Source organism: Amyelois transitella, chromosome 13, assembly GCF_032362555.1.
Source record: "Amyelois transitella isolate CPQ chromosome 13, ilAmyTran1.1, whole genome shotgun sequence".
NCBI lineage: Eukaryota > Metazoa > Arthropoda > Insecta > Lepidoptera > Pyralidae > Amyelois > Amyelois transitella.
Window position 1 is genome coordinate 25,001 of NC_083516.1, and position 12,277 is coordinate 37,277.

The 12,277-nt window shown below is 42.7% G+C and overlaps 2 protein-coding genes across 2 annotated transcripts in view; one reads left to right on the forward strand and one right to left on the reverse strand.

Moving 5' to 3' along the window:
* Nucleotides 1–3,860: 3,860 nt before the first annotated feature.
* Nucleotides 3,861–5,324, forward strand: LOC106142323 (actin, muscle-type A2). Its single transcript, XM_013344043.2, has 2 exons — nucleotides 3,861–3,878; nucleotides 4,038–5,324. The coding sequence occupies exon 2, from the start codon at nucleotides 4,082–4,084 to the stop codon at nucleotides 5,210–5,212; it is 1,131 nt and encodes a 376-aa protein (XP_013199497.1). The 5' UTR covers nucleotides 3,861–3,878; nucleotides 4,038–4,081; the 3' UTR covers nucleotides 5,213–5,324.
* Nucleotides 5,325–6,186: 862 nt separating this feature from the next.
* LOC106142320 (calcitonin gene-related peptide type 1 receptor) overlaps nucleotides 6,187–12,277 on the reverse strand; it is a 62,287-nt gene continuing 56,196 nt past the window's right edge. The window contains exons 3-8 of the mRNA XM_013344041.2: nucleotides 9,408–9,640; nucleotides 9,035–9,135; nucleotides 8,761–8,852; nucleotides 7,982–8,541; nucleotides 7,552–7,769; nucleotides 6,187–6,775 (exon numbers count right to left, since the gene is read on the reverse strand). Of these exons, the coding sequence (XP_013199495.1) occupies nucleotides 6,731–6,775; nucleotides 7,552–7,769; nucleotides 7,982–8,541; nucleotides 8,761–8,852; nucleotides 9,035–9,135; nucleotides 9,408–9,594 (1,203 nt within the window). The 5' untranslated portion in view covers nucleotides 9,595–9,640 and the 3' untranslated portion in view covers nucleotides 6,187–6,730. The remainder of the gene's footprint in view (nucleotides 6,776–7,551; nucleotides 7,770–7,981; nucleotides 8,542–8,760; nucleotides 8,853–9,034; nucleotides 9,136–9,407; nucleotides 9,641–12,277) is intronic.

The window sequence follows — 12,277 nt, forward strand, 5'->3', positions numbered from 1 at the left end:
GGAACTTTGCACACGTATCAAGGACCGATGACAATGCAATATTTTGATAAGAGTTTCTCATTATCCTTATTAAAACTGCCAGGATTAATAAATTCATTTTTAGATCCTTCGTAGGAGAGTAAGAAAGACAGAGCTAGCACGCGATCTGCGCGCGCATGCCTGCACTCTCGGAGTTACTCATAGCGAGTTCTGGAGTTTACGACTTACTCTTTTGAACTTGCGTGAATACTAATAAGCCTCATACACGTAGATTTACTCTATTTGACATTTATATAAGATGTTTGATGACAACTTCGATTTATAAACGCTTTTCATAGATTATAATTACAATAATTTAATCAGAACATAAACTTTGAAATTATTTTACGAAACAAAACTTTCGGAAGTAAAGAGGGAATTTATCGTGATCAAAATAATTTTAATCATCAATTATCGAGTAGATTATAATTAACAAAAATGAATTGAAAAAACCAAACTGAAACTTTGCATCTCGTTTTGATTGTGTTAATATATCTCTGAGCTATTTTATGTGTATAATTATATAAACAAAATAATTTAAATCGGAGTAAAAAGCGTGGGGTGCTTGATGTAGTAAATATTGAAATCATTCTATTAGCATATATTTATGACAAGAGTGTTATGAAAATGAAGTAAAATGCACCCCACGCTTTTTACTCCGATTTAAATTGTTTTGTTTATAAATTTAATTTTGTTCTAATTTTAATCGGAGGTAATCGACTATAACTGATTGTTCGACTTGCTACTACAGTAATACCTCGGACTTACGCGATAGGTGGGACTGAGCGCTATCCGCGTAAGTCGAATTCGCGTAAGTCGGGGTACAATTTTGCATATAAAGACATACAAAGTATATTTAATTGGGACTGGAGACTAAATAAAACAATAATTTAGGAAATAATTAGTATCTAATTTTAGATAATATGACAAACTATATTAATAGAGTGTATAAACACAATCCGAAGTTATTTTGATGTAGAAGGTTTCATAAATTGTAACAAAGTCGTCTGACGAGTCAATGATTTTTTCTTCTCCCGTAATATCTCCTCGTAGCATCCTAGTAATTTTTTTATTCTATGTTTTGTAACAAAGATGCGCTCTTCATTGGAGTCTATGTTTTCCAAAATTGTTAACCCTTTTTCAATCGAACTGAGGGCTTCTGTCAAGTTTCCAACTGTCATTTGATCTTCTAATTGAACTGGATCCAAAGAATCATGTTTATCAATTTCTTCCTCTTGTTCACGCATTGTCATGAGCTCTTCAATTGTAAGCTCCTCATTGTATGAATTCAACAGCTCTTGAACATCATCACTATCCACTTCTAAATTTATTTTTCTACCAAGTGAAAAGAGTCGGTTCTACTTCGTTTGGATGCCATAGTACTTAGTAAATATCTCAGGTCGTCGCACAACGCACAAAAAAACACAAAATCGTAACTTATGTACCTACGCGCCGATTCCGCACTACACGTCTGTGCCTGTTGTTAACTGAACGAATAATAATGCAGGCGGGAGGAGTCAGAAACAAACGCCGACGCTTTACCTTGACTACGCGACGTTCAAACAGAAAACGAATAGACGAGAAAATTAAATCGCGTAACTCCGAATTCGCGTAAGTCGAGGTAGCGTAAGTCGGGGTATTACTGTACTGTTTTATAATTCCTTTGTCATTAATTTTTATTTTCTATTTTTTAGTTCGATTAGCAATAAAAGCGTAGTTTTTTAGTTTTTTTTTAAACTATTATTTTTTCAAATACAGTCCATTCGTTATCCCACACACTTATATATATGTACTTTGTACTTAGTAAATAAAATAATTATTCGCTGTAAAAATCCTATCAAACATTTCTACATGCTTTTGTCCGTACTTTCGCGTAATTAAACAGTAAAAAAGAAATTAAATAAAATGGAAAACTTCGAAAGTTCCTGAAACACATATTTTATATTTATCTTTACCTTCTTCAGCAGGTTCTATTTAAAAATGCGCCAGCTATTGAGAAAAACAAGTTTTGCCAACCGCCACCTACAAAAGACAGTCAGATCAGTTTTTCGCAAATACCACATAATCTGTAGTTTTTAAGTCATAAATAAAAAGTACGATCGGGTACTTTATCGGGTCTTTCTCCAGACTCTTAGTCCACGTTAATAACATAGAAAAAAATTATTTGAATTTTTGTAACGAATATACTCATAAACTACTAGACATATTGTCACGAAATTTGGCGTACATATAGAAAAGACCTTTGGAAGTGACATGGGTAATTTTTTTACTTAAAATTCAACAGAAAAAGCATGCTGTTTTATGTATATCACGACATATTTCCGGTATTCATAATCCGATTTGAAAAATTCCTACTGCGTTAAGTGTCCGCCAGGTCTGTTACAAATTAGGTTAAGTTTTGTTCATAAGCGTGGAAGATATTTCAAAGAACTCCTCAAAATCAACTGAATAAGCTTTGTTTTTCTGTTACGGCCTTCTTCATTTATAATGTAATTAATGTAAACGGAGACTTAGAGGTTAAGAAATACTTTTTGTTATCGAAAGAGTGGAGTGCCGTGTGTGTACACACCACTTTGTCAACGTGACGTTGATTAACTTACGTGACCAGCACTCGCGTCGACAAGAAGAATTTAACAATATTTCATATGATAAACCTTCTTAAATATTACTTGCAATGCAATACAACGCAATAATTACTTATTGATTTTAAGTTATTTAAATGTATGCTTCAAACTGAGCTTCTGTTTAGCTACATAAATCAGGAAAAAAAGCAGAGTACTGCTTCTAATTATTGGCTTAAAACATTGAGAGAGCAAGCAGTGCGGCGAGCCGGCGCATCATTATAATTAGTGACGAGGGTCGCGGAAGGCGCGCGACTCAATCAATCTATTTCCGATCAACGATCTGTAGTCAAATCTATTTTACGATCAGTGTCGATTAGGGTGACCATTTTAAAGTCACGTCTACATCCCTTGCGGGATAGACAGAGCCAACAGTCTTGGAAAGAGTTTTCAGACCACGTTCAGCTGTTTGGCTTAATGATAGAATTGAGATTCAAATAGTGACAGGTTGCTAGTCCATGGCCTAAAAAAAAAGATTTTTTCGCCTTTTACGACATCCATTGGAAAGAGATGGAGTGATCGTATTATTTTTTGCATTGGTGGACCATTTCACAAAAATAGAAGAAAATAGGTGTAGAAAAAAAAGGGGGCCGTGTGGGCCGTACCTACCAACGCAAAGCTGGCAGGTACCCTAGAATTACGAAAGAGCGGCCATGCGCGCTGGGAACCCTTCTGTAATCACACATACGAATGGCAGTAGTCTGCTTAAACATTCGGAGTAATAATAGAAGCTTCTTTAGCTTATTCCTGTAAATTACCTTTTTCTTTTTTTTAATATGAAATATGTGCGATATTCTTTATATTACCTTACCTCCTCATTCTACCTAAAACGAAACGTGTTATTCGTAAAACCACTTTTTCGTACATGTTACTTTAGTTGGGTATAAAAAATATATATTTGATATAAACATTTATTCAAATGCGATTCATAAATGTGGAAAATCAAAAAATAGTCAAAGTCGTCATTGGCTATGTCTAAAACTCAACAAAAAAGAATCTTAAACATGTTATCTAGCAGAATTTCATAGGTTAGTCCATGAAACGCATGGTCAACATACTGTGGATGCAATTAGCATCACATCGAGATGATGGTCTTAAATGGCAGTCACTGGCACAGCGAGCGTCACCGGGGCGCGGGGGCGCTCCTTGTAGGGTGCGCGCGCGCCGCCCGCCCCGGCTATATAGCGTGCGCGCGCGCCGCCAGCCGCCACTACTGCCCCGCGCCGCCCGAACCGCGCTGTGAGTCCGCTTTTCTTTGCTACACTAACTAACTCAGTCTGCTTCCGGCGCTGCTTCGCTTCAAAACAACCTAACTATCATTAAGAAATATTTACACAGAAACGATTGGCAGCAGTTGTAAAAGCAGAGTAAAAAAAGTGTACCGTTGTCTCATTTCAGGTTACTAGTGATATCGTGTGGAGTGCGTGGTGTAGTCAGCAAGCATGTGTGATGATGATGCGGGCGCGCTTGTCGTGGACAATGGGTCCGGCATGTGCAAGGCGGGGTTCGCGGGAGACGACGCCCCGCGCGCCGTGTTCCCGTCCATCGTGGGCCGTCCGCGACACCAGGGGGTCATGGTGGGCATGGGTCAGAAAGACTCTTACGTAGGAGATGAAGCTCAAAGCAAGAGAGGTATCCTCACGCTGAAATACCCTATCGAGCACGGCATCATCACCAACTGGGATGACATGGAAAAGATCTGGCATCACACTTTCTACAACGAATTGCGTGTCGCACCTGAGGAACACCCCATTCTGCTGACCGAAGCACCTCTCAACCCTAAGGCCAACCGTGAGAAGATGACGCAGATTATGTTCGAGACGTTTAACTGTCCCGCAATGTATGTGGCGATCCAGGCCGTGTTGTCTCTATACGCATCCGGTCGTACCACCGGCATCGTGCTGGACTCCGGCGACGGCGTCTCCCACACGGTCCCCATCTACGAAGGTTACGCTCTGCCGCATGCCATCCTCCGGTTGGACTTGGCCGGGCGCGACCTTACGGACTACCTCATGAAAATCCTCACCGAGCGCGGCTACTCGTTCACGACGACAGCCGAGCGCGAGATCGTGCGGGACATCAAAGAGAAGCTCTGCTATGTGGCGCTCGACTTCGAGCAGGAAATGCAAACAGCGGCCGCTTCCACGTCACTCGAGAAGTCCTACGAGCTGCCGGACGGGCAGGTCATCACGATCGGTAATGAGAGGTTCCGCTGCCCTGAAGCCCTGTTCCAACCGTCGTTCCTGGGTATGGAGTCGTGCGGTATCCACGAAACGGTGTACAACTCTATTATGAAGTGCGACGTAGACATCCGTAAAGACCTGTACGCTAACACCGTGTTATCCGGCGGTACCACCATGTACCCCGGTATCGCTGACAGAATGCAAAAAGAAATCACGGCATTGGCGCCATCTACGATCAAAATCAAGATCATCGCGCCGCCCGAGCGTAAGTACTCGGTATGGATCGGCGGCTCCATCTTGGCGTCTCTGTCCACCTTCCAGCAGATGTGGATCTCCAAGCAGGAGTACGACGAGTCGGGCCCCGGCATCGTGCACCGCAAGTGCTTCTAGATGGGCACCTCTAGCTCAGCGTTCTCTATGCCATTTTTTTTTACAATCATTTATGAAACTGTATTTATTTTATATTTCGGTCGGAGACTGCACGCTCTTGCGTTACATGTAAGTGAGCTTATGTAAGTTAATGTGCTTTAATTATAATTTTGTTACTACGTGTTGTTTTATTCCCCGCTACCATACAAGGCTCGATGATCGATGCAGTATAAATATCGCGGCGATCGGCGTGCAGTTAATTCTGTCTCGATGCGTTGCCAATGTATCGGACCGCACCGAGCACGGAGACAATGCCCCTGCGCGTGCCACTGCAGCCAATGCTTGTCATAGATGTTGTCGCTATCACTCACACCTCACAGAATGCGGCTGACGCATCATTGTGGTAACTAGCAAAACTAGTACTTCTGTCTTAACAAATTGAAAAAAGAATCAAAATTGGCTTGTACACTTGTACTGGCTGAGTCACATATTTTATAAATCGATGAAATCGTAGTTTTGTGAGGGATTGGCAAAGTATTACATGCTATTTAACGAATACTGTCTACTATACGAACTAAAGATGAACGTATCAACACCCAAGAGAATAAAGAGAAATGCACACACATGCGATAACTCAACAATCAGTTACGACAAATGGTAGATCAGGGTCATGATATAATAACAAATCCACTGACTTAGCTATTTCTCTTATACGCTATCGTTGGTAGCGAGCCAAATGATTAATATGTTTGACAATACCTTATATGGAGGCGAATGCAGCCACGTGGCAGCCGGGTGACATGTGACATTCATTGATGTGTACAACATATTTGCACAGAACAACTGAACGTAATTAATATCTCATGACTCATTTATATTTATAAACCATCTAAGTACTACTATTTAGTCGATGATAATGTAGGACGTGTCATGATAGCGCACCTGAGTCGAAATATCTTAAATATTTAATAAAAAGACTCATTGTTGTTCTTGTAACACCTTTATTGTTATTAATATACAAAATTATGTACAACATCATACATTTACACGACATAATATGCCAACACATACAGCATCGCAGACTCCGACCCTGTGTCGGGGAATCCTCTGCTGAACTACAAATACATTGAAAGGTACACCGCTTTTCCCCTCTAACGAAGCTTTAGTATTTACAAAGTCGTTGTAATCCAAATTTATTAAGTACCTGCGCGAATATATTATCTTATTTTGAACTAGTTATAATATTTACAGAGCGTCACGGGTCAACAACAAATATAAATATTTCACAACAAGTTTTACTGTCACTTCAGTCTTGTTCACATTGCGTCGCGGCGGCGGCGGCGGCGGCGGCGGCGGCGGCGGCGGGGTGGGAGCGGGCGCTCACAGCAGGCGGGTGTCGGGCGGCGCGTCGTCGTCGCTGTCGACGAGCTCGAAGCGGATGTGTCGCGCGTCGTTGTTGCGCCTGCGCTCCTCCGCGCCCGCCTCCCCTCCGCCGTCACATCCAGCTTCACCCCCCGCCTCTCCGCCGCCCGCCGCTAGTCAAACTTTGTCTTCACCAGCACCCGGTGCCGCTGACCGCACGAACTGCAATAATAAGAAATTGCAGGTGGAAAAAAGTAAAACAAGCAAAATTATGCTAGAATATAAGTAAAGTGAATTAAACTCTAAAATGAAAGAAAGACAGTTAATAGATTCTTCGACATCATATAAACGGTTTTCTTTTGACGCAAGAATGAAAAGGTATTTAACGTCTTGTCACCAAAGTGTATATTATATACAGGGTGACATTTACAACAACTGCATCCTTTTAAACATAGACGAAGCCCATGCTTCTGAACCGTTTGAGCCTATTTTTATTTAAATTAAACGTCATCATTTTCACATTTAAAAAACCCTCAAAAACTACGTCACACGCTTTATTCAAGACCAATACTACAAAAAGAAATTAAAACTAAACATGTAAATCTCAATCATGTAAATCTGAAAAATAAATTATTTTTCTAGTATAAAGATCAAGTAAAGTACAGAGTTGTCGAGATCATTCCAGCTGAATGAATTGTGTCGTTGACCTCTGAATCTTACGCGTCGCTTTTCCGCCGGCCGGAGTGATATGACGTATTTAGGATCGTGGATTTTGATATTTTTATTTTTTTTCGTATTTTTTAAAATATGAACCGATATTTTTCATTTAACGTTTTTAAATATCCTTTAGATGAGTACACTTAACAGTTAAATTTATGCAGGTGAATTTAAAGTCACCCTGTAATTATTGTTTAAGATATTGTGACAAATATTATATGTTAGACTAACAATGCGTCATGTTAGAGAGCACATGCAAGCAGCGGGCGGCGCGTACGCACCGAGACGGTGGTGTTGGTGGTGGAGTTGGCGCGCGGACGGAACGTGAGCACGCGCCAGCGCCGGCGCAGCTGCGCGAGCACCTCGCCGTTGCAGAAGCAGTACAGCACGGCCACGCACAGCCCTTGCAGCGACGTCGTCAGCGCTGACACCAACTCGTACACCAGCCACCAGCTCGCGGTCTTCGGCGGGCGGAATGGGGTTAGTAAGTATTGTAAACCTGAAAAATGTGCCGGTAAATTTTTATGGATCGATGATATAGACAAGACTATTTTTGTTCTGGATTTCAAGTAAAGTATATTTTGAACAGATTCTGTAGAATTGACAATAGAGCTCGGATAAACTGTCCACAGATACAGCTGCATGTGTTAATTATACTTGTAGAAATCTTTTTATTTAAATTTTTGCTATTATAAATAACCTAAAACGAACCTAGAAGAGGCGCCAGGAGACACGTGGCCCGTAGAGCGTGTAAGGCGGTGGCGGAGGGCCGGCTGGCGCCGCCCGCGCCGCCGCCTATGGCGCCGCCGGCGCGCAGCTTGGTGCACAGCACGCGCACGATGTTGCACAGGAAGCCGAGGTTGAGCAGCACGGCCGCGCACACCAGCACCGCCAGCTCCGGCCGCGGCGCGCCCTCGTCCATCCAGCACACCTGCTCGCCGGCGGCCGCGCGCCGCGCCGCGTGGACCGCCGCCGACGGGACCGGCAGCAGCCAGCCGGCGACCAGCAGCGCGCGCACCAGCCTCCGCTCAGACACGAACGCGCTGACGAGCACCGTGTGAAGGTACAGTCCTTCGCAAAGCATCCACGTGTAGTTGGTTAATAAAGCGTATTGTAGGGTCGCATTCAGCGCTCGGCACCAGGCCGGCGAGGCGGTCAGCGTGTCGGGCGCGCGCACCACGAGCGCGTACCACGCCAGCCACAGCGCATTGTTGAACGCGAACGAAGCAAAGAGGTTCATGTGCACCGTGATGCGCGCGCATCTCAGACTCCTGAAATAGATATGAAAATATGGGTTACTTTTATGAATCATAAAGAACAAGTCGTTTCTGATGAAAATAATAGTTTTCAAGTTTAGCACTCAACGTGAAATAAAAATAATAATCTGCAGTGTACTTGTACTTAAGATCCCTCTCTATGCATTGCGGACAATAAAACGTGATGTGTGTAAGAAAGCGCTGGGTGTGCGAGAGTGGGACCGTGATCCTCACTTGAAGTAGGAGAGGATGCAGAGCGACAGCAGCAGCGCGACCAGCGACACGCTGTAGCCCGCCTCGTACACCGCGATGATGTCGCTCACGTCCTGCAAGAACAACATGCAGTATAGAGTTACATCCTTACTGCATACCCCTGCATATGCTGCATCCCGGCCACGTAGGTATAGGTAAAGCGGAGTGCATACACATGGTGGTACACATGGTCGTCGAACCAAAACAGAAATAAAATAATGAATGGTTGGTTTATTTTTTTTAATTTTCTACTCACGTCTTCTGGTTTGACGCAGGTGGTGTAGTTGGACCACACGCGGTTGGTCTCCGGGTGTCGCCACCAGGTGCCGTCTGTCGTGCATTCCTTGTGAGCTTGTACTGTAACCAGAGAATCAGCATTTTTGCTGATGATAACGATCTGCATGCAATAAAATGAAACATCACAATATTTATTGAATCAAGGCTGTGAACGTATTAAGCCCTGAAGATAGAAGCCTACATGAAGATCAGACCATTATGAATAATGAATTCTTACGAGGGCAAAGTCTAAAGGAAGAGCTGCTAATTACAAAATATCCTGTGCAACACAACGGTTATTAGATAAAAAGTATTATCGGAATGGACTCAAAAGCAAATAACCGGAGACTCACATTCTGGGCTGAATCCCGGAACAAAGTCGGGGCAATAAGCATAGGCCGTCGTGTTGGCAGGGGTGGGCGGCCAGCACAGCCAGGAGTCGAAGACGCCGGGGCAGTGCGGGCCGGGCGGCGGCGCCGAGCGGTTGTTGGCGCGCTCGCAGGCGGCCGCGTCGCGCGCTATCCGCTCCTCGTCCTCCATGGCCGACTGGGCCGCACCGCGCTCCTCACTGCGTGCTGCTCATCGCCTGTTATTATACGAGTATACATGTATTCTATGATGAGGGTAGATAGAAAATCAATTTGTAAATTGACATCGTTGATGATAACAGTAAAGTAAAGATGTTCCCCGCTGTCTTCTACACTTGCGCTTTGAAGCGGAAGTAGTTATAGTTATGTAGTAATGTTTGACGTGATTTTAATTATCGTGTGGCTTCCGGCACATTAGAATAGCACCACGCCTTGTATTTCCAGTGGATGTGCTGAAAGGATCTTGATACAGCAAAGGGTTACTATTGTATTATATGTTACTACACTTCTTTTGATTATTGTCAAAGTAAGAGTATCTTCAAATGCTCAAATATCTCGCCAACGACTGCTATGAAATTCACAAGATGTTACATATACAATTTCATTGGAAATGGCACATGAGAGCTCCCGCGCCACACAATCTGCGTTTTCTATTTAAATGGTAATGCCGTGTATCTGGATCCCGGCATCGACGTTTACTGAAGGTCGTGTTTGATTCCGGAGCTGATAACTCCTCCTGTGGAACTATTTGTTTAGGCGGCAAATTAAATAAGCCTCTGTTGCCGGAGGGCCCAGCGTGCGGGCTGTGTGGTGCAGATCAATTTAAACACAACGCGATCTATTAATGGACACCCATTACTTAATAGTGCGCTGAAAACTAGAGTTTTTGAAATGTAATATCTTACCGCTTATGTCTTTTGTAAAAGTAAAACTGAGTTCTTTAGAAGACTTTAGACTTTACATAATGTATGAACATCCTTTTGTTTCACTGGAGGCCCTTTATAATACAAAGTAAAAGTAACTTACTCTAATATAAAAAAGCCGGAAAAATGTGCAACTGTCATACGAAAAAAAGAGAAAGAGATACCAGATTCTAGTCGGGTAATAAAACTTGAAATTTTACCATTGACAAAGATTAAGATAACAATGTAGACTTTATGTATGTATGTTTACTTAGAACTAGTTGTTCAACGAAATTGTGCAACGAATGACTTTTATTTTCATTTATGGCGATTCATAGCACAAGCGATGGCGTTGGTACTGAGCGCGACCGAGTCATTGTTGATTTACAGTTTTTCTCGAAATCAATGGGCGCAACGCTTGACGGAAGCTTTAAATGAAAATTTTCGTATACAACGTTGAGCAAATCGGTAAAGTCTAGGAGGTAGAGCTTTGGATAGCGCTATAGACTGTGTTTATAACGCTATCCAAAGCTGCTATAGGGTACTGAGGTAATCTTGAAGTATATGCATACTGTTTTCGTTGTCAGGCAGAGGCACATGTTATTCCTAACTGTCAATAAGTTCCGGATAGTGAACATATCGATCTTATTTACGACTTTGGCCCCTTTCAGTTTGTTTTACGAGTACCCTTCACGTTGTACTGTATACTTCGAAGCTATATTTGCTCATCAAATGAAACGAGTGATATATGTGGATAATGGTGGGGTGATGTTCAGGTCACCGCCCCCCCCTACCTACCCCACGGGACAGGTCGTGTTCATGAAATCGCCAATTATGTCATAAAGTCGTCGCCGCGTTTATGGCGCACACGCGCTGGACACGGAGATCTGTTATGACACTTTGTTGATGTCATTGGACCGGGGATATAAAGAGAGCGAAGCATACTAATTACGATTATTACCAAATTATCATTATTTGTTGGCATAACGTGAAATTTAATTCAATCCTACAGTGTTCGAGAATGTTGTAAGCTATTCCAATACCTTATACTACAGATAGTATGACAAAAGCTTTATATTGTTCCATTATTGATTCAAGATTGACGGCCTCCGTGGCGCAGCAGTAGTGCGCTTGTCTGTGGCACCGGAGGGTTCGAATCCTGGGCAGGGAATGATGACTAACGAACGTTTTCTGATTGGCCTGTGTCTATCGACAGCGCCCATTAAGATGAATGGTTGAGATATTAATATGGCAACGCAACAGCGCCATCTAAATAATTTGTAAGACGTGGACACGCAACGGTACGTTACTGGCCGCGTTATAGTTCTAGTTCTTAGTACGAGTATTTTTCCGAAATGAACTGTTTTTATACTCTATACTTCTATTCTTTTCTTACCCTATATATGTAAAAATATTCTGAAATAAAAATGGAGACGACGAACTTACGCTCCTTTTATTTTCTACCTTTATAAACCTACAAACCCTAGAAGATGCTTGGCATCTCTTCAGCCTGGGTCTTGGATGTTTTACGTAACGTTCAGTTAGTATCACGTAACACAAGTCTCAAACTTACTTCGAGGCTAACTCAATCTGTACAGTTTGCCCCGAATATATTCAGTCGTATTTCGTTCAGACGTATGGCTTTTGATAAATAAGCTCAAATAGTTTGGATTTATAAAATAGAGCTGTTTTGTTTGTCGACTTAGCAGTAAGTAGAAGCACGTGGCTTTTGTTTGCGCCCGCGCCTGCGAGCACACACTTTGTCCTCTCGACCGCCTGCGCAGAGCCCGGGCTACAAACGCGGTTCGTTGGTTCGCACTGTACGTAAGAGCAAACGAGATGGCAGCAGCTAAGCAGTTATATACGAGTACTCTCACACATAATGTAGTCAGGAGGGACCACACGTATAGAATTATGTAGGGACCTAAATTGAATTGGAACCTAGTGGGGCTC

What these genes read in the sequence shown, in the direction of transcription:
- LOC106142323 (XM_013344043.2), top strand. Translation starts at nt 4,082, where the DNA reads ATGTGTGATGATGATGCGGGCGCGCTTGTCGTGGACAATGGGTCCGGC.